Source organism: Notechis scutatus, chromosome 2 (genome assembly GCF_049901735.1).
Source record: "Notechis scutatus isolate UNSWTSFEM ecotype Mainland chromosome 2, rNotScu1.2, whole genome shotgun sequence".
In the NCBI taxonomy this organism is placed as follows: domain Eukaryota; kingdom Metazoa; phylum Chordata; class Lepidosauria; order Squamata; family Elapidae; genus Notechis; species Notechis scutatus.
In genome coordinates this window covers 34,968,967-34,992,238 of record NC_142010.1, presented here as the reverse complement: position 1 = coordinate 34,992,238, position 23,272 = coordinate 34,968,967, and the positions used below count along the sequence as shown (strand labels likewise).

The window sequence follows — 23,272 nt, the reverse complement described above, 5'->3', positions numbered from 1 at the left end:
ATGAGAAGCGAAACATCTTCAAAGAAAAACCAGAAAGTCCAGTTGCTTCTTGAAAAAAGCACCTTTGGGACAACCATGACCTGGATGACTGGGAATCTCCATAGACATCCCTCTTCCTGCTTAATTCCTTCTTTCTGCTGAGTTCCTGAGGATTTGATGATTGCTTCCACATCTTTTTATTTTCTGCTTCTTTTTATGCCTTTGAGTCAGTGTTGACTCTTGCCAACTGCCTGGGCAAGTACCACAGTTTTCTTGGCAAGATTTCAGAAGTGGCTTGCCATTGTCTCTTTCCTAGGGTTGAGAGAGAGTCATCCAGTGCTTTTTCAAGAGGTCCCCTAGCTGGCTTTGTGCCTAAGTCCTAGTTGTCCGGTTTCTACTCTGATCTCTTAACCTCTACACCAAACTCACTCTCTCCACATGCACTAAGATTCCCAAATTCATGAGGCTGATGGACTCATTTGGACGGAATAGTTGACGTGGGGTCCAACCAGCCATAAAGCCATCGGGGTCAATGTATATTGTGAGGAAGAAAGAGAGACAGATGGAACAGGGGGATGCTAATTCATACCCACAGCAACTTCAATCCTGTATGCAAAGAAATGCTTCTTGCTATTCCGTCTGTCTGCATCCTACTAACATGGACAGCACCAACCTGGATTGCTGAAGGAACACAGCAAAGGAGAGAGGTGGTTGGGAGAACCAAGACTTAATACAGAACAGACTCGGGCGCCAGGTCCTTTTTTTATTCCCTTTGACCACATGATAGTATCTAAAGCAGGAAAACTACGTTGGTGTCTAAAGCTGGCTAGCATGATAGCTCTGGATGGATCATCCTCATCTATTATAACTAATGATGTAACCCTTTTTCAGGAGCCCTTGTGGTTACGATCACTACTATTTCTGACCTTGGCTGTAACCATGTCCGGTAATCAAGTCCAACAAGGAGATCCTAATGGAGAAACTTTTGATCCCCAAGCCATCCATTAAAAATACATATATCAAAAGAAATTGTGCACAAGGATGTAAATCAGGAGCTCTGGTTAGAACTCCCCAGGAGCTGCGTGTGTCTCGTGATCTGTAGTTTGCCCAGCCTTGGAGGAAGCTGGCACTTGTTGCTGTTCCATAAATATGTGTTAGCAATAACTAAAGTAGGCATGGAATGTGCAGCTGGGTTTCTGTTACAAGTGTTCTTGGCGGTGACTTGGCTGGAAAGTCACAGAATTACAGGAAGCTCACTGACACATTTCTGCATGCAGCTGGGCTTCTAGGTTAATAATCATGACAGACGGCGAGCAACGAAAAGCAACCTGAGAGTCTCCCCCAAAAAAGAAGTTTGCTTCATTTTTTTAATAATTTTTTTAATTGTTGTCATTGTTTCCTCCAGGCGACTGAATAACAATGAACTGACAGCCATTCCATCTCTGGGAGCAGCTTCAGCCCACATAACTTCCTTGTTCCTGTAAGTCTCAGCATTAGCTTTTCTACGAGTATATTTTTTATTTGAAGAATCTGTGCAAGGTATACTGTGTGTTTCTTATTTTAGCTTGAATGCATTCAATGATATCCGACCAGCTGGAGCTTACTAAATGTTGATGTTCCACTTAAAGACCTCTGCTGTTCTCACCTGTAAAGTACTTAAAGTGAAGTCTTCCATTCTCCAAAATGCAAATTCTCCTTGGAATACAAAAATCTAGAATTACATTAGTAACATCTAACCTGAAAGAGAAACGGTAGTAACCTGTGGTACCTGAAAGAGAGAGAGAAAATGAAGGTGATCAGTTATAGGTCTCAGGACTCAATAGAGGTTATAGGTTTGCAGAATTCAGTTGAAATTTTATTTTATTTTAATTGTTTATATCAGAGTTCTCCAAATGTCTTGGGTTGGTGGCCCGGAGGGAAAGGGAGGGGCAGGTGACACTAGTGCTTGCGGCGACACTAGTGCCCGTGTGATCTAGCGGCGATATGATGTGATGCTAGTGCAAGTGGGGGTGTGAGCATGCACACACAGGCCCATACTGGCCAGCCACTCACTGGCCCGGTGGTCAACACGCCACAGTCCGGTAGTGGGCCACGTCCCGCAGTTTGAGGACCCCTGATTTATATAATTCCCCATCTTCAGATGTGCAAGATTCTGTTAAAATGCCATTGAAAGTAAAGCCCACACATTCCTGAACAATATGTTTCTGGATTGGCTTGATTAAATTCTTACCTTCTCCTCCAGCAACCCTGAAAACTATATTTGAATAAAAATTCCCTGCTAAGTATCAGATTAAGGATGACAAAGAATACAGGTAGCCCTTGACTTATAACCATTCATTTAACAACCATTCAAAGTTATAACAGCATTGAGAAAAAAGGGACTTTTGATTGGACCTCGCACTTACAACTGTCACAGCACCTCTCCAAGTCACGTGATCAAATTTCAGCCAGACTGCATTTATGATGGTTGCAGCATCCTGGGGTCATGTGATCCTCACCCAAGACCTTCCTAGCTGGCTTCTGACAACCAATGTCAACCGGGGATGGGGGGCTGAGTTTGCTTAATGACCATGTGATTCCCTAAGCAATTGCAGGGATTCATTCGCTTAACAACTACAGCATAAAAAGGTCGTAAAATTGGGTGCAGTTCACTTAACTGTCTTGCTTAGTAATGGAAATTCCGGTCCCAATTGTGGTCATAAGTCAAGGACTCTCTCATGTAAAATGGATACTTTTTAAAAGAGAGAGACGATTAACAAAAATGTTGCATTAGGGCTGGTTCTCGGTGTGGTTGCTCTTGTTCTAACTCAAAGCTGAGCCACCAGAGATTCTAAGGCCACAGGTGGTTTGCATTGACTTTCGATCCCATAGACTTTGCTTGTCAGAAGCTAGCTAGGAAGGCCTCATTCTGGTGATTTTCAACAATACTCTAGCCAGAGCCATCAATGGAAGCATTGTTTACCATAAGCCAAAAATTAGGTTTAAAACCAATATCCAGAAATTTTCCCTTTCCAAACTCTGTGAATAAATTGGAAAGTCCTGGTTCACCCATAGAATATAAACTGGAACATTTTAGAACAAGAATCGTGGGGCTGGAAATGACCTCAGAGGTCTTCTAGTCCAGCCCGTGCTCAAGGCAGGGGACCTTATACCACCCTAATCAAATGGTTGTCTGGTCTACTTTCAAAAACTTCCTGTGATGGAGCACCCACAACTGATTTTATCAACTTCTATTCCTAATTTATCATTGCACCGTAAAGGGGCACTGTTTTGGGTTTTCTACATTGTTTACTTAACTTCCTCCCCTCACCCAATTCATGCGGACTATGTATGAGAGCAAAACAAATTGGCTGCTTTCTTGCATTTCCATTAAGATTGGTCTAAAATATGGAAAGGAGCAAAGCTTCCTCCTTCAGGTCAACACTGACAGCTGTGTCAGTCCACCCTCCCTCCGAGGTCCTATTTCAAAGAAAATGAAGTCAAATCTAGGTACTAGAGGATGTCTCATTTGAGTCATTTCGCTGTCCCTCCCTATTCCATTATCAAAGAGAGTTTCTTGATCCCATTCTCTCTTCTGTTATAGTTGAGACAAGTTGAAGTAATCCTTTATTTATCTTCCATTCACATTTGTCTTGTTCCTATTTGTTAAGATGCTTTGAGTATGGAGATTTATATATGTATGTTGTGGTATGGTGCGTTTGAATCTTATCCATAAATCCATTTTCCAGCCTGGTGGGAAATTAAAAGAGAAATTAAAAAGAAATTAAAATCCCCAGATTTTGTAAGTTGATTACTTTTTTTTTTACTCTATTTATTCAATTGATATGGCTGCCCATCTCAAATATATTTATATCTTGCTTTCTCCTAGTAAAATCAGCCGATGTGATTCATGGTAGAAAGCAATGCATTGAGTGAAATCATATGAATGAATACTGCTGCCACTACTACGAGCCACCAAGCTCGATTGACAATTTACAAATAACAATATCAAAGTAGCATAACGTTAATCAACCTGAAACTATCAAATCTTCTCCCCACCCCCCGCAAAAAATAAAACTTATTCAAAGCAACAAAAATCCTAATCAGGAAAGCAAGAAAATGGGTTTTTAAAGCCTCTTCTGAAGCCATGCAGCCAGGAGAGATGGTATGCATTTCAAAGAACAGTGAGTTCCCTCCATTTGGCGCAGTCACTCAGAATGCCTTAGCTTAGTAGTTGATTCTAATTGACCTACTAGGTTAACATCTGCAGTAAAACCCTTCAAAGGCCACTGGAGCTTGTGGTAACATCTTTGCGATTGTGGTATGATCGGCGTGAATCACAATCTCTCCTGGAATTGCAGTTGCTCCCTGCTTGTGTTGTACTTGCCTTTGCTATGTAGACACTTTCTAAATGCAACTGGTTGTTTCTTAGTTGTTGTGGTCATAGACCAGCATCGCGTGATCAGCAAGTTTCTACAGTTTTTGGCAATTCTTCTGGCTGATGCATATCCTTTACATGTAGCTGTTTGATTCTATTGAGGACATACATGTGGAGGGCATTTTTCCTAGGGTTGATACAAAGCATTTAAGTAAAAACATAAAATACAAATTATACTTCCCTGCAAAATCTCAGCACAGTTCTAGACGTAGCAGTCTCATAGTAGATTGTTAATTGAGGCAGAGCCTGACATGTATTACAGTTTAACTGTTCACTGGGGAACAGATTTTATTTTTCTTCCTTTCTGCTTTGAAAATATTGCCAAAGAAATTCATCTCCAACACTAGCAAACATTTGGAAAGGATTTTATGGGAACAGAAGAAAACAATTTGTATGTGAGTTAACCAAAGACAGACCTGCAAAGAGATATAAATACTGACAATCTGGTGTGTGATGCAAGAAATTCAAAGTGTGGAAACTATATTTTGAAACATATCTCTACAAATTCCAAAGATACACCAGGAGTAGATCTCATTGTAACTTAGTTAATTATTGCTTGTAGAACCTTGGCAGATTTTTTTACAAGCCTTCTGAAAAGATCAGGAGAAGCACAATTCTCTCTATGGCATTCATTGTTCCAATTCTCTTAATTTGTTTTATAAGGACCCCTGAGGATTCTGTATTACTAGCAGGTGAGCTGAAGAAAACCCAGAAATTTGCAAAGCAGGCAATGACACAATCAAGTAAAAAGTCATGTAGCCTCCTTTGAGGACTTCACAAATACCAAAAAGTGGGATTAAAACGATAACACTCATCCTGTGCTCCATTCTGAGGCCTTCGAGGACAAATCTGTGTAAAGAATATTTTTCTGACAATTTTGGCACTTGCAGCATTAGCAAAAGAACGAGAGCGTCTGCTAACTGATGAGTTTAATACAGATGTCTTTCCCAATAAGGACACATGTTAACTAACTACATATGTTAAGCAACTGGTTGGTTTCAAGATGGAAAAGGGAGGCCAGAATTCAAGGAGGACAATGAGTGTGGAGAACTTGTGGCCCTCCAGCTATTGCTCAATTGCTATTCTCATCTTTCTTCAAAACTCTGTCCACGTTGGAACTGTTGGGATTTCCGGTTAATAAACATCTGCAGGGCCAGACATTCCATATCACTGGAGTGGAATGATGTTATTTTATGGTAAATCAGGAAAACCTTTTAAACTTTCCTCATTTGCTTCTTGAATAAGGCAGTAGCATGCTCCCAACACTGGAAGTTTTGAAGAGGAGATTGGACAGCCATTTGCCTGAAATGGTATAGTGTTTCCTGCCTGAGCAGGGGTTGGACTAGAAGACCTCCAAGGTCCCTTCCAACTATGTTATTCTGTTATTGGAAGTGACTATTGTGATTAAGGAGAATGCCTGCTTTCTGTAGCAATTTAGGAGAGATAGGCACACTTGGTGAAGTTGTTTGCATTTTCTTTATTCTGTTACAGGATCGTTTTATTATATTGCTTATTTTTGTGCATTACTGATTCTTAAAACAATTGTTCCATGACTAATTAAGGGAAATCATGAGGTTTGATATATTGCCTTGTTATGGTAAAAAAATATCTTTCCTTTTTTGATTAGACTTTAGTTTTCAGACCAAAGAATAATTGCAGGATTTTGTTACATGTCTAGGTAAGTGAATGGCTGGCTCCTTGAACCATTCCCATTTAGGAGGAAAATGGAGATGAGTATGTGCTTTGTTTATCAAATGACAATTGGGTTTTGTTTATTTGAAGTCTGCAGGAATCACGTAACAGAGAACTATGAAAAAAATACCTTAAAAGACTCTTATCCAATTTTCTTGTATCATTTCTCTATTCTTTGGACTAATTGCTACCCTGTATAAGATAGAAATGTTTGCTGTATATACATGTTGCTTGCACTTTCAAACACTGTGAAATAGAATTTGCTTTATAATAAATGGGTGTTGCAAATGTCACCTGTGAATTCTTAGCCATATAATCTCCCATTCATCTCTTGGTGATCTTTATTAAGGTTGCCATGGGCCCTAACGTTAATACTGTTACTGATAATAGTAATCCCTTTTACACTAAATTGTTCCACATATGACTTTTTGGAACTCCAAACACCCCATCACATGCTAATTGAAATGTGTTGTTGACCCTTTTCAGTTTAGCTATGGTAGTGCAGTGGTTAGAATGCAGTATAGCAGGCTAATTCTGCCAACTGCCAGTCCAATTCTCACCAGCTCAAGGTTGATTCACTTTTCCATTCTCTTCTGGGGTTGTTAAAATGAGGACCCAGATTGTTGGGGGCAATATGCTGACTCTGTAAACTGCTTAGAGAGGGTTGTAAAGCACTGTGAAGTGGTATTTCAGTCTAAGTATGCTGCTGTTATTGCTATTGCTATTAGTAGTTGTGTTAAGAAGAAAACATTGAAGAGGAAGAAGTTGTAAGAGGAGTTTAAAAGTTTACTGTCTTTTTCCTTTTACCACCAGAGTGGAAAATAGGATTGGATAATTAATAAAGGACTCAGGAGCATACTATAATATAAATGTCAGGGTAAAATCAATAGAGCTATTCATCTGCTAAAACAATGCATAAATCTTTCTTGGAAAACACCAGTGATCTTTACAAATTCATTAGCGTAGAGATGAATTCACATTAAATTATAATTAAACATATTAGTCTAATAATGGGCAATGCATTGCAAATTATGTATTCTACTGCTGTTTCAGAATACATGGAAATTAATTAATCTTCTGTGTTGAGATTTTTGAATTACCTACTAAAAGATGGAAGGCATTTCAACAGACCACGAGGAAAAGAATTTGGAATGGAAAACAGGTTGATAATAAATCATAAGTGTTTAGGGTAATGAACATTTAAAAAATAAGCACTTTCTTTTACTGAAAATTGCAGTTTCCCAAATGTGGTTCTTCAGATGAACTACAGTTCTCACAGTTGTTGATGATGGGTCTGCTAGTAACTGTTTGTGGGGATAAAGCTTCAGCAATTGGAGAATCAAAACTGAGAACCGTTAATTTAGAAGAATCTTTGGAATGGGTGGATAGGGTAGAGAGAAAAAAAAGAAAGAAGCTATGAATGAATTTAATTTGTAGATATAATGGTTTTTTTACAGGGTGCATGGATGCATATGTGTGGTGACTTTGAATAGTAAGACAATACGTTTAATACCCCAAACATATGTTTTACAAACCTAAGCATGGTTGAGATAAGTAAACCCAAGGAAACCCATGGTTTAAACAGTAGTTCAGATGCTATGCTAAGCCTAAATACCAGATTGCTTAGTGTTTTGTATTGCAATGAAGATTTTAAATGACTGCTACCTCTTTTAGGTTGGAATATACAGTACTTCATAGCAGTCCTCCTTGTCTATCTTCCAGTTGTTGGGACTGCTTCCTCCAAGAATTAGTAGCAAATTTTCAAGAAATATTTGAAGAACTCTGTTGCAAAAGGCTGTTTTTTCTTCCAACCAAGGTCTATGCAGAAAAAGTGTTCTTGATTGTTATAGCTTTGGTTAATAACTATTTGACCCAGCACATTCTTACCATGTGTTTTTAAGTGGTAAAATCTGTACAATTTGGCAACTATCTCTACGCTGGAAGGTGTTAACAGTTGAAATGAGCTATATTCTTCTGTTAATGTAAGGCTGAGATATTTAGTTCCTTATATAGCCCTTAATTTGAAGAGCTGCACTACCTAGAGTTACATATGTTAGGTGACAGAGTCGAAGGAAGTGGCTTTTCCAATATTGTTTCAGTTGCTTTGTCTAGGAAGTGCTTTTAGTATTTTCAGAGGTGTTTTTAAAACCCATCTTCTAAATAATTTTCTTTAAGTTGAGAATCTGGTAGCAGTTAGCATGGACAGGTGCCCACGTACTGTATTATAGAGGCCATAGAGGGCCAAGTAAGGAATGTGTCTAAGGAGATTTTCAGTCACCCAGGTCATGGTTGTCCCAAAAGTGCTTTTTGAAAAGGCAACTGGACTTTTTTTTTCATTGAAGATGTTTCGCTTCTCATCCAAGAAGCTTTTTCAGTTTTCCAGACTGAACTGGATGGGAAGCAAAACATCTTCCAGAAAGATTTTTTTTTTTGAAAAGAGCACCTTTGGGAGAAGCAAGGAATATATATACACATTTACACATATACACATATACATGTATACACACACACACACACACACACACACACACACACTGGGTTCCCATTATTTTCTGTTCCTGGAACTACCCAAACATTTTCTAGCTTTCTTCTGTCAGAACTCAGAATGTGCTGAGTTTTGTTCACTGGAATTCAGCTGTTTCATAACATTCCAAGCGGGACAGTTCTATGCTTGAAACAAAAACAGTTTTCATTTCCTACAGAATACAGTTTAAAACCCCAACAACAATTGGCCAGTTTGAAATCATGGAATTTCAAAACCTGTAGCAAAAAGACAGATGGGTTTTCAATTAGGAAAAATGATTGCTAAATTACATTCAATGGTTAGAGAAAATGGAAATAGAAGCCTGCTGTGCAGTCCAATTAAAAATTACCAATTTCATGTTTCCTGCTGACACAAGAAGATTTGGTATGGGAGATACATTTCCTATTAGAGAGAACAGCTCTTCCTGGTTGGTTCATTTTCACTTCTTAAAGAAAAAAAACAATCATTTTCAGAGGGAGAATCTTGAGAAAGCAATGTTGAGAATGGCAGGGGAAGGGCTGAGGAAATATCCATATATAGGGCTCCTTTTAGCTGGCTTTAAGGTAACCTCACTCCATTCAGATATTCCAAGAATGCTGGGGAAACATAATAGCTGTCAGGGCTGCAATTCCTTCAAAAGGGTAGTTCTGCTATCAAATCAGTTAGTTTCACCCAAATGGGTTTATTTTGTTGCTTTGATTTATATTTATATTAGTTTCACCCAAATGGGTTTATTTTGTTGCTTTGATTTATATTGTATGATTTTGTGTTTATAAGAAAAAGTAGCAGGTATGAAATTGCTAATACTTCTTAGAGGATTTGTTTTATAAACGAAGGCCTGGCTGCCTTTTTTTTGAAATAGAAAGAATGGGATATCTGTGGTCAACCATTTCAGATTTTTAAGGGGCAATGGCAAACTAGCAATAGTACGTAGACTTACATACCGCTTCACAGTGCTTTACAGCCCTCTCTAAGCAGTTTATAGAGTCATATGCATATTTCCCCCAACAATTTGGGTCCTCATTTTATCGACCTTGGAAAGATGGAAGTGAACCTTGAGCTGGTCAGGATCAAAATCCAGGCTGTAGGCAGATTTAGTCTGCAATACTGCATTCTAACCACTGCGCCACCACAGCTCCTGGTGATAAAGTAATATTTAAAAAAGTAATATTAAATCTGACACCATAAGGAAGGCATTCCTTGATTTGAGAACAATCTTAGAAAAGACGTCTGTGTGGATGTGACAAGCCTGTGAACACGAGGACCTTTGTAAAAGATCTTTTGGTGATCTTCATGCCTAGATAGATTTGGTTAGTCAATTTATACAGCTGTCTGTCTCAACAAATGAATCAATATGGAAAACAATGTTTAAAATAAAAGCGAAAACAATTATAAGCACAATTACAACCATTAAAATACATAGCTGAGAGAAATATAGCAGTCCCCAAAACAACTGTGACAGTAGGGCCCCAGGCCCAGGCACAAAGTCTGGTCTTTAAGGCCTTATGAAAGGCCTACAGGATTGAGGTCAGCTTAATTTCCAGAGAGAGAATGCTTCGGAGGGTGGCCATTATGGCAGAGAAGGCTCATCTTTTGAGGCTCACCAGTTGACATTCCTTAGCTGATGGGACCTGGAGTATGCTCATCTTGTTGGACCAGTTCGGACAGATAGAAATAACTTGGGAGAGACAGTCCTTTAAGGTTGTTAGCCAAATAATACCTCAGGTAGTCAAGCCTTTAGTCATTGAAAACTAATGTCTTGAACTATGCCCAGAAAATGCCCAGTGCATTTTTTTACAGTTATAAGATGCTTGCAGGATCCTGGGACTTCCGGTTTGAGCTTCTTCAGCGACAGACCAAAACTTCGTCTCTGCGAGGCTTTGATCCGTGCTCGCCGCTGGAGCGCCCCGAGCCAGCTGGTTTCGGGGCTAAGCCACCCCGTAGAGGTGGTGAAGAGGGGGGAGACTGCTAGCAGGGTTGAGGAGAGCTGTATCTCTCCTCCCCAGCTGGCCATTACTCCCTTTCCCGAAGGCGGTTGCAGCGGTGGTCAGAAATGGCCACCACAAAGAAGAACTCGACCGGAAAAGAATGTGCAGGAGGAAGATAAGAAGAGAAAGTTTTGGTTGACCGGGTCAAACGGCAAAAGCAACAAATAAGGTACCCTGGAATTGAAACTGTTAAAAAACAATAACATTGCTAAGAAGATTTTTAAGCTGCGAAGGAGAGAGAAAAGGGAAAAGATTTGGTTTTCTCCTTTTCCTATACTGACAGCTAAGAGACTTAAGCAAGAAATTGGAAAAAAATCCACTTTGACATCAATAGGCATTTAATGCTGAAAATAAAAAGTCAAAGGGATAATAAAGATTTCTGGATAATTAAAAGCTTTTGAAAACAGGAAAGGAGAGAGAAAGAATAAAAGGGCAGGATCTGGAAGGGGGGAGACTGCCTGGAATTAAAAAAGAACTTACAGCAAAATCTAAACAAGACTTCCAAAAGATACATTCTAACTGAAATATCGCAACAAAAACCCCAGGAAGAGAAAGTCGAAAAAGAAATAAGAAGATATAACTCGGGACTATCTGGATTACTTGATGATTTCTGGATTCTTGGTTATTGTTTTGAATGACTAAAATCAATCGGTTGGTTGTTTAAAACTGTTTAAAATGGCTCCACTTTTAGAAGAACTGAAAATGGAACTTAAAAAGTACAAAGAAGATGCACAAGAAGGGAGAGGTTCTTTTGGCTTCGTATTTCAGTTTTTAGAAATGGAGATTTTGAATTATAAGAAACAACTAGAAATGCCTGCAGAACAAGAAGATTGCAACAAAGAAGAAGCCATCTTTAATGAACAAGTAATCTTAGATGGGAGAAAAAAAGGAAAGGGGAGAAAGAGAATGGAAAGTTTAAGATTGGGAAAAACAACTCCTCCCCCGCCCCCCCCAAAAAATAGAGTGAAAAATAAGTATAAAATCAGAAAGCAACAGAAGAGGGAAATGCAGAAGAGAGAATTAGAACTAGAGAGACAAGGGGGTAAAAAGGGGAGGGAGAAGATGAGAGGGAAGAAAGAAAGGAAAAGAAGTTATAAAGGACAGAAGCAAAATATAGAGAAACAGGGTCTATTTAGAGATAATGGGTGAAAACTTAATGGAAAAAGGGATTCTGCAAAGGTACATAAGATAGTATGGTTATATTAGAAGCAGAAATAATTTTAGAAAATATGAAACAATGTATGATTAAAATGTCTGATAAAATAGCTATTGTAATTCAGTGGAATGCTTGTCAATAAATGTAACAAAAGATATATTTAATGATTTATAAAACATGTGAAGAGAAATAAGGGAAAAATTAATTATGGAGATTTTATGTGTTTTTAAGGAAGTATGATATTTAATTGAAAAGAAGTGTTAAAGATGTTATGGTTTTAATGATTATTAATGATAGAACTGAACTGGAATGGAATGAGGGTTTATAATTACATATATTTACAATCTTTCTTTTTTTAAAAAAAAATAATATAGTGTGTATTATAAGAATGTGCCAAGCAGAATTTGATTGGAAGTTATGTATTATGTATTATATTGAAGGTCATAAACTTAAGGTATATATTGAAGTTTAAATAAGAGTTGAATGGATGTAATTAAAAGATATAAAGGTGTCATACTCCAATTAGTAACTACAGGAGAAAATTTGTTTAATGAGAAAAGATAATATGAAATTGAAACAGAACAGACAAAAGTATAAATATAATGATTTGAATTGAGATGAGATAATCAAAATAAAATTGAGAAAATTAAAAGAGGGGAAAAACTATATAGAAAATGTAGAATAGTATAAGATATGGAATAGAATACAAAAAGGAACACGAAATTGAGTTTTCTGTCTGTATAAAGAAGTTCAACCCTGGACCATGCTATTTTTAAACAAGATGTTTTACTTGTATTTTGTGTGTGAAAACCCAAATAAAACTTTATTTAAAAAAAGATGCTTGCAGGATCCTATGCCAACTGGTAGTCTAGCTGCAGCTTATTCAATTATTTGAAGCTTCAGGATATTTTCTAAGAATAGCCCCTCACAGAATCCATTAAAGTAACTAAACCATTATGCATCTAAGGTATAAGCAATCAGTCTGTCTGATTTAAGGATGATTGTGACTGAAAACACAGGTTTCTGACCATTGCTGTCCATTGCTGTCATCTGGAGATTGAGGGATATCTGGAGAGCTAGGAGCATTTCCAAATTGTGAACCTGCTTTTTTAACCCTTAGTAGAAAAAAGTAATGTATTAATGCAGCTCTTACTAGAAAAAGTTGAACTCCAGACTCAGAATCTGATTTCCTGCAGACCACAATCCCACCATATTGATTTAGTTTCAGCTTGTTCACCCTCTTAAAGTTCACCATCAAAGGAAGTGACTGATTCCTTGGATAGTTGACACAGAACTATATATTGGCACCAACAAGAATACTGACCTAACTAGCAAACAGTAGTCCCTTGGCAATACTATCTAGATTTGTTGTGTCCCCAAAGGCCCAGTTTTGCAGATGGTCCTGAAGGAAAGCCTAATCAGTAGTATCAAAAATTGTCAAAAAAACCTAGACAAGACTCTTCCAGTTTGATTTTTTTAATGTTTTTAATTGATCATCTTGACCGGCTACCATTGTAGCGACAAGTTGAGTTCAGTGCATTGCAGCTTTCAATGGTGCTTTGAGTTGGTATCTGCTGCTCCTATAAAAGCATGGTTTGGGCACCTGGGGCACAGTTGAAGAAACACAAAGGGAGATGAAAAGGCTGGTTCTCAGAGGTTGGCAAGTAGCCAGTCCAGCAGTCCACACGGAGGTGTATTTCCCAATGCTGGGTGTGTATGTTGTTGCACAAAGTATCTCTTCACCTCTTGGAGAATGTCACCCACTGTGTATGCTTTGTTGCCTGCTCTCTCAGCTAGCTCTGGTAGCTTTGACAGTTCATTGTCATTTTCATTTATGAATGTCAGGCTGGGGACATTGAGATGGGAAGCAGCCAACCACTGAAGAATAGCTTGGAGCTCTCTATTTATTGTGCTATCGTCAGCGTGCTGGTTGTCCACTATTACTTCTGAATTTGTTAATTGTTCTCCATTAGCTAGTAAAGCTGATATTTGCCCTTCACAGTAGGAGTCACCAGAACCATTTTTTTGGACTGTTAAGTCATCAGTCGCTGCATCAGAACTATTCTCTTCATCTGGGTTTAAGGACAGCTTTATTATTGATACTGATAAATGATCCATGGATTGGCTCTCTGTTTCATTCATATTGTCACAGGTAGCTGGAAGACCTTCTTTCTGTTCTGATTCAACCTTGCCAGTTTGGGATGAAACAGGAATGGGATCTGGCTCTTTGGCGCTATGAGGCATTCTGCCGAGCAATTTCACGTCGCAACGTTAACCAGTACCGTAATGAAAATCCTGTTCAGTTGAGCAGCTTGGATGACTTAGCTGGACTTGGTTTTGTCTGGTCTCTCAGGTGTTCATGCTCTTAATACTGGCTTGATAGCAATTTCCCTTTTAAGAGCATAAGTTTATGTGTCATTAGTGACATCATAAAGAATAGTTATGATTTCCTAACCAATCATAGCTTGGCAGTGCTGTATTTAAATATTAAACCTGCCTAATACCAGCAGCTTCAGGAGAGATGGACTATTGCATTAAAAATGTTTTCAAGTCAAGATTCACTTCTTGGGCGTTACATAAACACATTCATGGAATCTTGGCATAATAAGAAATGTTGGCCATTGCTGTTAGGAATATGAGTCACCTAACAGCTATTTGGATTAGAAATATATAAACCAGGATAAACATTTTAAAACTATCTTTAAGAAAATGCAAAAACTGTAATTAGGTGTGGTTTCTCAAACGGCCATAAGATGGAGCCAGAAACCTGGGTTGTTTAGTCTTAATCTCAGAAGAGAATGTGAGTCAGTCTCTGTTTCCTTCTGTTGGAAAGTATTGCCGTTCCTCCATTTCTTCTGATATTACTGGATTTGATGTAAGTCTCATACTGAACTGTTTTTTGACACTGGACTTTGATATTTGGATTATCCCTTGATGAAAACTGACTGATTTTACCTGTGAATGACTTTGGACTGCCTATTTTGGACTTTGCTTAACGTTTCTGGAAGTAAAAACCTACATTTACTGTACAGTGTATCTGTGTGCTGTATGTGTATTATTCAAACACTACTCTCAAATACGTCTCCCTGTATGCGCTCATTCTCCTAACGGGAAATTACCTCAACAATTGCTTTCTTCTAGGACTTTTTTTCCCAACTTCCTAGTCTAACTTAGAATCATGAACTTTCCAAATAACCCCTTTAATGCTCACCAAGATAAGCCTTGCTCACTGTATGCTGAATTGTGTAAGCTGACTAGAATCATTTTGGAGTGGGCAACTTCTGAATCAAGTAGCTAAAATTATTGAATTCATAAAATAGAATGAATGGAATGAATAAAATTCTAAAAATGTCACTTTCTCTACATCTCTCACAATTTCTATTCTGCTAGATATCTGGAAGTAGTAGCCCTTTTTTTAAAAAAAAGGACAAAAAACGTCCTTGATTGGTTAAAGCACTGTACAATTATAATGCCAAAATATCAATATAAATCACAGGAAATTAGAACAAAGGAACTGCAGAAATATCAGCCTAATAATCAACACAACTGCTGAAAAAATATTATTATTACCCAGATCTTTGTTTAAATATTTAAAATCAGTGTATGATATAAATGTAAAAGCAACTCATAAATATTGAGATATGAAAGAAACATTGCATTGTCAGCCTCAACACATTTTGTAATCTTGTATAAGTACCAGTGATGATACGTTGAGGCTAAATTGTTGTCACAAAGTTCAAAAAGTTACGAGAGTTGCCAGGTCTCTTTCTTAATTGGAATGCCACAATTGAGGAAAGTCTCTTATCTTCATTCAATGGATCATTCTCAATAGTGGAATGAGAGGATGGCTTGAACCTATCTCCATAATATGTAGACAATGTTCATAAGGATCTCTTACCAAAGGAAGCCTTGATACCTGTGTCTTGGGCAGCTCAAAAGACCTAATTCTAATCAATGATCTTTCTCTTTGGTTTGTCTAATCTTACTTTATCATCAGTTTAGGACTAAGCATCACAAAGAGAATTCCTCTATAACGTGCTCATAGTCTGGGTGAATTTCAAAGGGAAATCGCTGTTTGAATTACAACAAAGGTGTTCTTTGTCACTTGACGTATTGAGATGAGAATCCATTTCCACAGTTGCTTTAGATTGCTTTAGGCAAAAAGGTTTCATATCTTAAGTAGAGGCTTTGCTTTCCTCTGCTAATATTTAAGTTTTAGATTCTCCCTGCCCTCCCCCTCTAAGGGAGAGGGAGGGAGGGGGAGAGGGGGGGGGCTACAGGTGTTCTGACTTTTTATCTCAGTTTTCTTACTGATAATTCTGAGTTTGCACCCTCTCGTCTGAGGAAGGGCACAAAATGCACAATTTGGAAAAAGATTTGGGCACAAAGCATTTGGGTTTTGGAAAATGCCTACAGATATATTTTCTATTAGAAGGATCCTGTGCAGTGGTGGGATTCAATTTTTTTTTTACTACCAGTTCTGTCGGTGTGGCTTGGTGGGCATGGCTTGGTGGGCATGGCAGGGGAAGGATACTGTAAAACTTCCATTCCCACCCCACTCCTGGGGGAAGGTTATTGCAAAATCCCTTTTCCTCCCACTAACCTGCTTTCCAGCTCCATTCTCCTGTGCAGGGCAACCAAAGAAGATCTAGCCAATCAGCTGGGACTCGGGATAGATGAGGACAGGGCCAGTCAGAGGTGGTATTTGCCAGTTCTCCCAACTACTCAAAATTTCCGTTACCGGTTCTCCAGAACTAGTCAGAACCTGCTGAATACCACCTCTGATCCTGTGGGGGGAAATCAGCTTCAGCACATGGTTTGTGGAAATAATTTTTTGTGGATAAACTACAGTCTTTCCTCAAAATACCTCGCTTTAGAGAAATTTGTGTATTCTTTGGAAAGGAGGGAGTTCAAGGAGAGATATGTAGTTATTTCAGAAAGATATCTGATGGATTAGTCTGCTTGCTCATGCCTTCAGAAATCTTGCATACCTCCCTAATGGAGTTTCTAAATTATTATTATTATATAGCTGCTTTATAAATTTGTGTGTTCTGTTTCTAAGCTTCTTGAACTCATTTTAGAAATTGATTTTGCACGATTGCTTGCAGGCTATTGAATATTGAAAAGAAATAAACTTGTGTTACTTAAAAGTTATCTCTTTTCTCAGCTAATGGGACGGTTTTGTTCAGAGATGCAGAAAGCTGTTCTTGTTATAAGTCTACATGATTGGAGAGGTGTAAAAATAAAATAAAGATGGACAACTCCCTTCCTGTAATATCTCATGGTTTCTCTGACAACAGTCACTGACAAGCGCTTTCAACAGTGTAGAGGGCAGGCCACCTTTTACACTTTTTATCTTGTATGTCTTGAAAGTGCTAACAGAAGTCTGAAGTGATCATGGAAGTATTAACTAAGTGTTAAATATAGGGGTAAATCTCCTCCAGCTCCATTCTACCTAGGAGATAGTCTGATGTGTTAATGTTCCTTTGCACTTAGACAACTAGACAAGTTGTGACTGATTGAGACTATAAAATAATCTTTCTAAAGAAGGATTGCCATTCCTTTAAATGATAAACAAAATACTCTTTGATTATATCATACCCAAGATAAGAGAATTTATTTACTTTCCTTTCTATGTGATTTTTAAAATCTTGTTTTACTTAACAATTTGTATGACTGCCCGATTTGTAAAAAGCTATTCTGGGTAGCTATTGTAGGATTAAAAAAACACGATAAGCGGTTAATTAAAAATGTATAATTATACAATGTAAAATAGCATATAAATAAAGGCCAAAACCATAACGTATTCAAAGGCTGTAATAAATTTTTGCTTTCGATTTCAAATTTTGACTTCAATTTTGATATTATTTTTTAGTTTATTTTCCAATTTTATTTTGGAAAACATTCTTTCATCTTGTGACATGGATTGATTGTGACATTGATTAGCTCAAGTCACCCATCCATCTTCCATGCTTAAAGAAAGGCTACAATTCAAGAGTCTCTTGGTTTCTTGTATAGTGCTTCAGCATTACACCAGATTTACTCTCACCTCAGAGGCCTAACTGAACCCAATAGGTTTGACTGAAAGCTTCAAGGATACCATTACCATAATTTTGTCTATCCTGTTCAGTACTAACATCACACTCTGGATTGCCTTATTCCCGTTCTGTTCCAGTCCAGATTTAGAATCTATATAAGTTTTATGTTCATCTGATTACGTAAAAAGTACTTTAGCCTACTGCAGTCTGGGGAAGAAGGGCCAGTACGCCATTAAAGCAAAAAATGCATAAGAATTGTGAAATTCTAGAACAAATGACGTGTTCTGACTTTTAGCTAGTCTTATAATTTATGAGGAAGAACACAGAACAAACTCATGAAAATTATCACAGGCTTTTCTTGTGGTCTTAGAAGCGGTACTTTTTATAGGAATCAAGAACAAAAGACACTTTCCAAAAATATTTTGTGTGTGTATGGGTGTGTGCATTTATTCCCATTCAGGTACCCAAATACGTGTATTATGTATGTTTGAATTTTGATAGCATGGATGCCTTATTATGGTTGGGGGGAGCTTTGAAATGAGAATACTCACTTTATTTAGCTTTTTTTCCCAGATCAGTACATTCTTCCATCTTTTTACCTAAAATTACCTAAAATCTAGCTTGTATAAAGGAATGGTAATTGAGCAATTAAGACACTTGATTAAATCCCTGTAGGTTAAGATTTGCTTATGCAAAGATTGTTTGCCTGTGACAGTCTGTTTTTTTTTTTAGAGGACACACCCGTCTATCTGATTTCAGCACAAAAACCTTACAAACAGTCAGGAAGTTTCAGACTCCCTTGTGGAGGAAAGAGATGGATTTTGGGCTGCAGTCCTAAGCTCTTTTATTAAGGAGTCCAGTAGAATACAGGTGACTAACGCTTCAGTAAAAATGCCAAGGATTATGCTGTAAATCGGGATCTTCAAATTTGACAGCTTTAAGACTTGTGGACTTATAAGTGATATATGTGATATAAAATATTGATTAGAATGATTATAAACATATATAAGTAGAATATGTATGATATTATTATGTGCACAAAGATATATGCACCCAACTGACACACTGTTGAACAGAAAGCAGGTTTTATTTGTTTGTTTTTGTTGTTGATATAAAAATAAAAAACTTTTTATAATAAAAAAAAAAGATTTGTGGACTTCAACTCCCAGAATTCCTCCTCCAGTCATGTTAGCTCAGGAATTCTGGGAGTTGAAGTCCACAAGCCTTAAACTTGCCAAGTTTGAAGGCCCTTGCTGTAAATATTCATAACTGTGTCGTAAGTGGTTACCACTTGAGTGGAAACTTCTGATGAGAATGGAATACCAGAAATAAGCAAAACAAACACTGGCGATGAATGAAGAGCCAATAAGTAGATCAGCTATTTGGAACCTCTCTGGACTAAAGGGTTAAGAATATCCCTATCCAGAGATAGAGTATCATGCACAAAATCTACCTATGTGGTTCCTAATAGTTGAAAATGTGTTTTTGAATAGATTTTTTACCAATTTTCAAATGATTCTTGTTTTAGTAAGAACTGAATAGAGTTCAAAAGCATTCTGTGCCAAAAAGTCTTTTTCACGTTGCTTTCTTGTATTTTCACCTTCCACTTAACAATAGGTTTCATCTAAGGATGGAGGCAAACGTGAAACTTAACTGCTAAATTATATATTCATTTTGTCTATGTCTTTGTCAGATTTTGTTCCATCTCAATCCCCAGCAAGGTTTAGGAAAGCCCTACTAAAGTTGTCATCACTTGAGAACCAACCAATTGGACCTCAGTAAGAGTATCTATCACTTTCTCATGCTCACCTGACTGATAGGTGGCAGCACTTGCCTGATTTCATTTGAACTTAGAAAGCTAAACAGTGCTTGACTTGGTGGGAACTTGCATAGGAAACCAACAGGAAAATCCACGATTGTAGACTAGAATGGTAAGTTGAAAAAGCTTCCTTAAGGAAAGCAGTAGCAGACTTCTTTCATACTGCAATTTGGAAGACACCATGGGCAAAGTCAGCAGGAATCAATGTCAAGTTGAAAAAAGCTATTGTTTAGTTTATTTTGACAAGGCATTTAAAGTGTCACAAGAGGTAGACATGGTTCCTACTCCCTGCCTTGAACATTATATTGCCTTATAAAGAGTTTTTAAGCACGCAGAAACAATTGTGATCTTGAGCTGGCTATTAAAAAGCCACTTATTCCAGATTTCTGGATTTTTTCCCCTTATAGCTGGTGTTGCTACTTGTGATTTTCAAAAGCAGAAGGTTAATAGAATTTATTTTGCAGTCTGTGTGTAGTGTGTATGTACTGTATGTGTGTATGCATATGTATAGGTAAAGGTTCCCCTTGCACATACGTGCTAGTCGTTTCCGGCTCTAGGGGGCTGTCAGCCTTCAAGATTTTCTCCCTTTGCTTTGCATCTTTCGGCTGTCATAAGTAACGGGGGGAGGAGGGGGGAATGGTTATGGGAAGTGAGCTGGAGGTGTTACAAACCAGAACTGTATAAACTGGGGGGGGGGTACATTCTTGCTTAGGTTTCTATCCTATGCTATGTGCAGCTGCAACCCTTTATCAAACTATGTCAAGGTCAACAGACAGAAGCCTCATCACCACCTGAAGATGCCCACATAATGATATACACAACTTTTAATTGGATGAGCCAATTGAACTATTGGGGGTGGGAACGTTGCCATTACTTTGTATATGTGATTTACGCGCCCATTTTCTCAGATTCAGAATTCTTTTGTTGCTACCACTTGATTTCCAGTAAAATATATCTTTTCTCTGATTAAAGGAGTCTAAGTATTTCTTTCTTGGATTTTGAATGGAGCACCAGCTGACATTGGCGGTGTTCATCTCTGTTACAAAGCAGAAGAGCCAGCGCTGTCCGAAGACGTCTCCATGGTCATGTGGCTGGCATGACTAAATGCCAAAGGCACATGGAATGCTGTTACTTTCCCACCAAAGTGGTCCCTATTTTTCTACTTGCATTTTTACATGATTTCGAACTGCTAGGTTGGCAGAAGCTGGGACAAGTAATGGGAGCTCACTCCGTTACCCAGTGCTAGGGTTTTGAACCGCCGAACTGCTGACCTTTCTGATTGACAAGCTCAGCATCTTAGTCACTGAGCCACCGCATCTCTATGCATATGTATACTGCCTGTCTATCTATCTGTATGTCTTCTGTCTATCCATCTATCCATTTTCTCTGTCCGGATTACTTTAAAATGTTCCATTGCCTTTAAAACAAGATACAATATTACTTTGGTTAAGTTTAGATTAATTGGAAGAGTTCAACTGATTTAGTTCAGTTGTATTTAATCTACTACTGTTGCATTTTGATCTCAAAAGCATATCATTTTAGCTTAGATTATTATTTTTCTTTCTTTTTTGTTGAATCTTTGAAATTTAGGAACGTTAAGCTAGAGTTTCCCTTGGTAGGAATAGTTCTTCTCTTTCAGAACATTTTCCCCTCCTCTTTGAAGTATCCCTGATTATAGCCACTTATCTCTCCACAGATCTTTAGAGATTTCTTTCAGTGAAGTTCTATCTTTTCATGATGATTTGTTACAAGGATGAAACTGCTATCTTTTGCTAAAACCTATGGTTGAAAATAAGTGTTTCAATGTCAACAGCTACCTTATACCTGTTTGGACTTTAAGATTTGCAAAGGGGTCATTCACTTTCCTGTCACTTAATGAAGATGTGTCTAGGAAAAAGAGGTTCTGAGTGACTGAGCACTTTGATAGGAGAGAGAACATGTCATCTTTTCTGCTATTCTGATATAAAGAGGAAAAACATCATTATTGAGGCTGGACTTTAGTTTTTGGCAAACTAGATGGGCTGTCTGCAATATGGCATTTTAAACTGCTCAGAAATTATGATTTTTAGAATTTACTTCTTTCAAAGGTGTTTCTTTGTTTTAGTTTTGTGTTTGGATTTTTCTATATATATATAAATATAAAAGGTTGCTTTTTCTGCTAACCGCTTTGCTCCCTGTTCTTTTGCAGACCATAAATCCAAGATATAAATAATAACCATTTTTTAAAAAAAGCAATGCAGCTGAATCAGAATCATTTATATTGATGCATTTGATTTGTAATGGCCTATTTTTCAAACAAAAATTAGTCACGTCTCTTCTGGGAAGGTTGTTTAGTCAGGGCTGTAAATTAAACGTTAATGATGATTTAAACAGGTCTAAAACAGTCCCATACAAGGAGTGAACAGAGTTAGATGGGGATGATTTTTTTTTTTTGGAGCACCAAGGGATTCTGTACTCTGTTCTTTCCATTAGGATGGTGGTTTCTTTTCTTTTTTTAAATAAAACTGAGGGTTTCAAGCAGCTGTTAAAACATTATATTGGTCAGATGATGGCTAGGAAAATGACTGGGATAAGCACGGATGCCTGCCTAGAGCGTTGGGACCTCAACTCCGGAAAAACACATGGATTGGCAGCCAGTGAGAAAGATACCTGAGGCTTCCTGTGTATATGTCTTTTGATGGAGGTGAAGGTGATGTAAGCCCTAAGTGAGGTAATCAGTCAGCATCTGTGCCCACACATTAAATAAACAGGAGTTTTGTAATAGACCTGAGTGAGATTGACCCAGCTAGAAATAGTACTTGTTTACTTTTGTCAAAGTCAAGAGTGGAAATACTGTAGTGCAAAGGGTGCCAAATCACAGTTATTGATAACTGTGCAGTTATCGTCAAGCAAGGGGATACAGTTCTTAATTATAAGATTTGGGGAGTAGAATTTTCTTAGGGAAGCTATTTTGTCCTCTGTGCCTTCCAGAGGAGAAGCTAAATAATGGTCAGGCTGTATTGTACTTCCAATCACCACAAACTCTATTAAAGCGACCCTTAATTGGATTTGTTTCAGTTAATAAAATTGTACCTTATAAGACCAGAGAGCGTAACAGTTGTAGAGGTCTACTCTGAGGGAGATGCTATATAAATAACTAGAAACTGGTTTGGTTCTGTACTCTTGTCATTGTCAGAGCAGGACAGTTTTTGTTCTTTTTCAAAATAAGGGCCAAACTGTGTAGAAAGCCTCAAATTCCAGCTACTAACTTTAAAAGAAGATCATAATTCATCGATAGAAAAACAGTGTTATATAGTTTTATTTTGCATATACTTTGCAATTTGAGTCTTTGGGGTGCGGTGGGGACAGTCAATATTGACAAGCCATAAAATACATCCAAGAAGTGCCAGTCGTTTGTTTTAGCTCATTTATCTATACTGTGCTTTAACTTTCATAAGAAACGTAAAAGTGTATGTTAATATTTCAGCTGGAGGTTCTGTTGGAGATCTATGAGTAACATGAATATAAGCCCATTACTCATCCTGCCAAACCCATAAATTAGCCAAACAAGGGAAAGAGAAGTTGCGCAGCAAAAAGTATACTTGAAACAAAGAAAGAGGGGTTGTATGCATGCCCATAAGCGCGCACACACAGAACAATGAAGAGCAGCTTCTGAATTC

General features: G+C 37.8%; 1 protein-coding gene across 3 annotated transcripts in view; it reads left to right on the top strand.

Annotated features, from left to right (window-relative positions):
* The window catches only part of LRIG1 (leucine rich repeats and immunoglobulin like domains 1), a 139,765-nt gene that overhangs the window by 67,503 nt on the left and 48,990 nt on the right, over positions 1–23,272 (top strand). For all 3 annotated transcript variants that reach the window (XM_026679408.2, XM_026679398.2, XM_087954579.1), the window contains exon 3: positions 1,385–1,459. In XM_026679408.2, the coding sequence (XP_026535193.1) occupies positions 1,385–1,459 (75 nt within the window). The remainder of the gene's footprint in view (positions 1–1,384; positions 1,460–23,272) is intronic.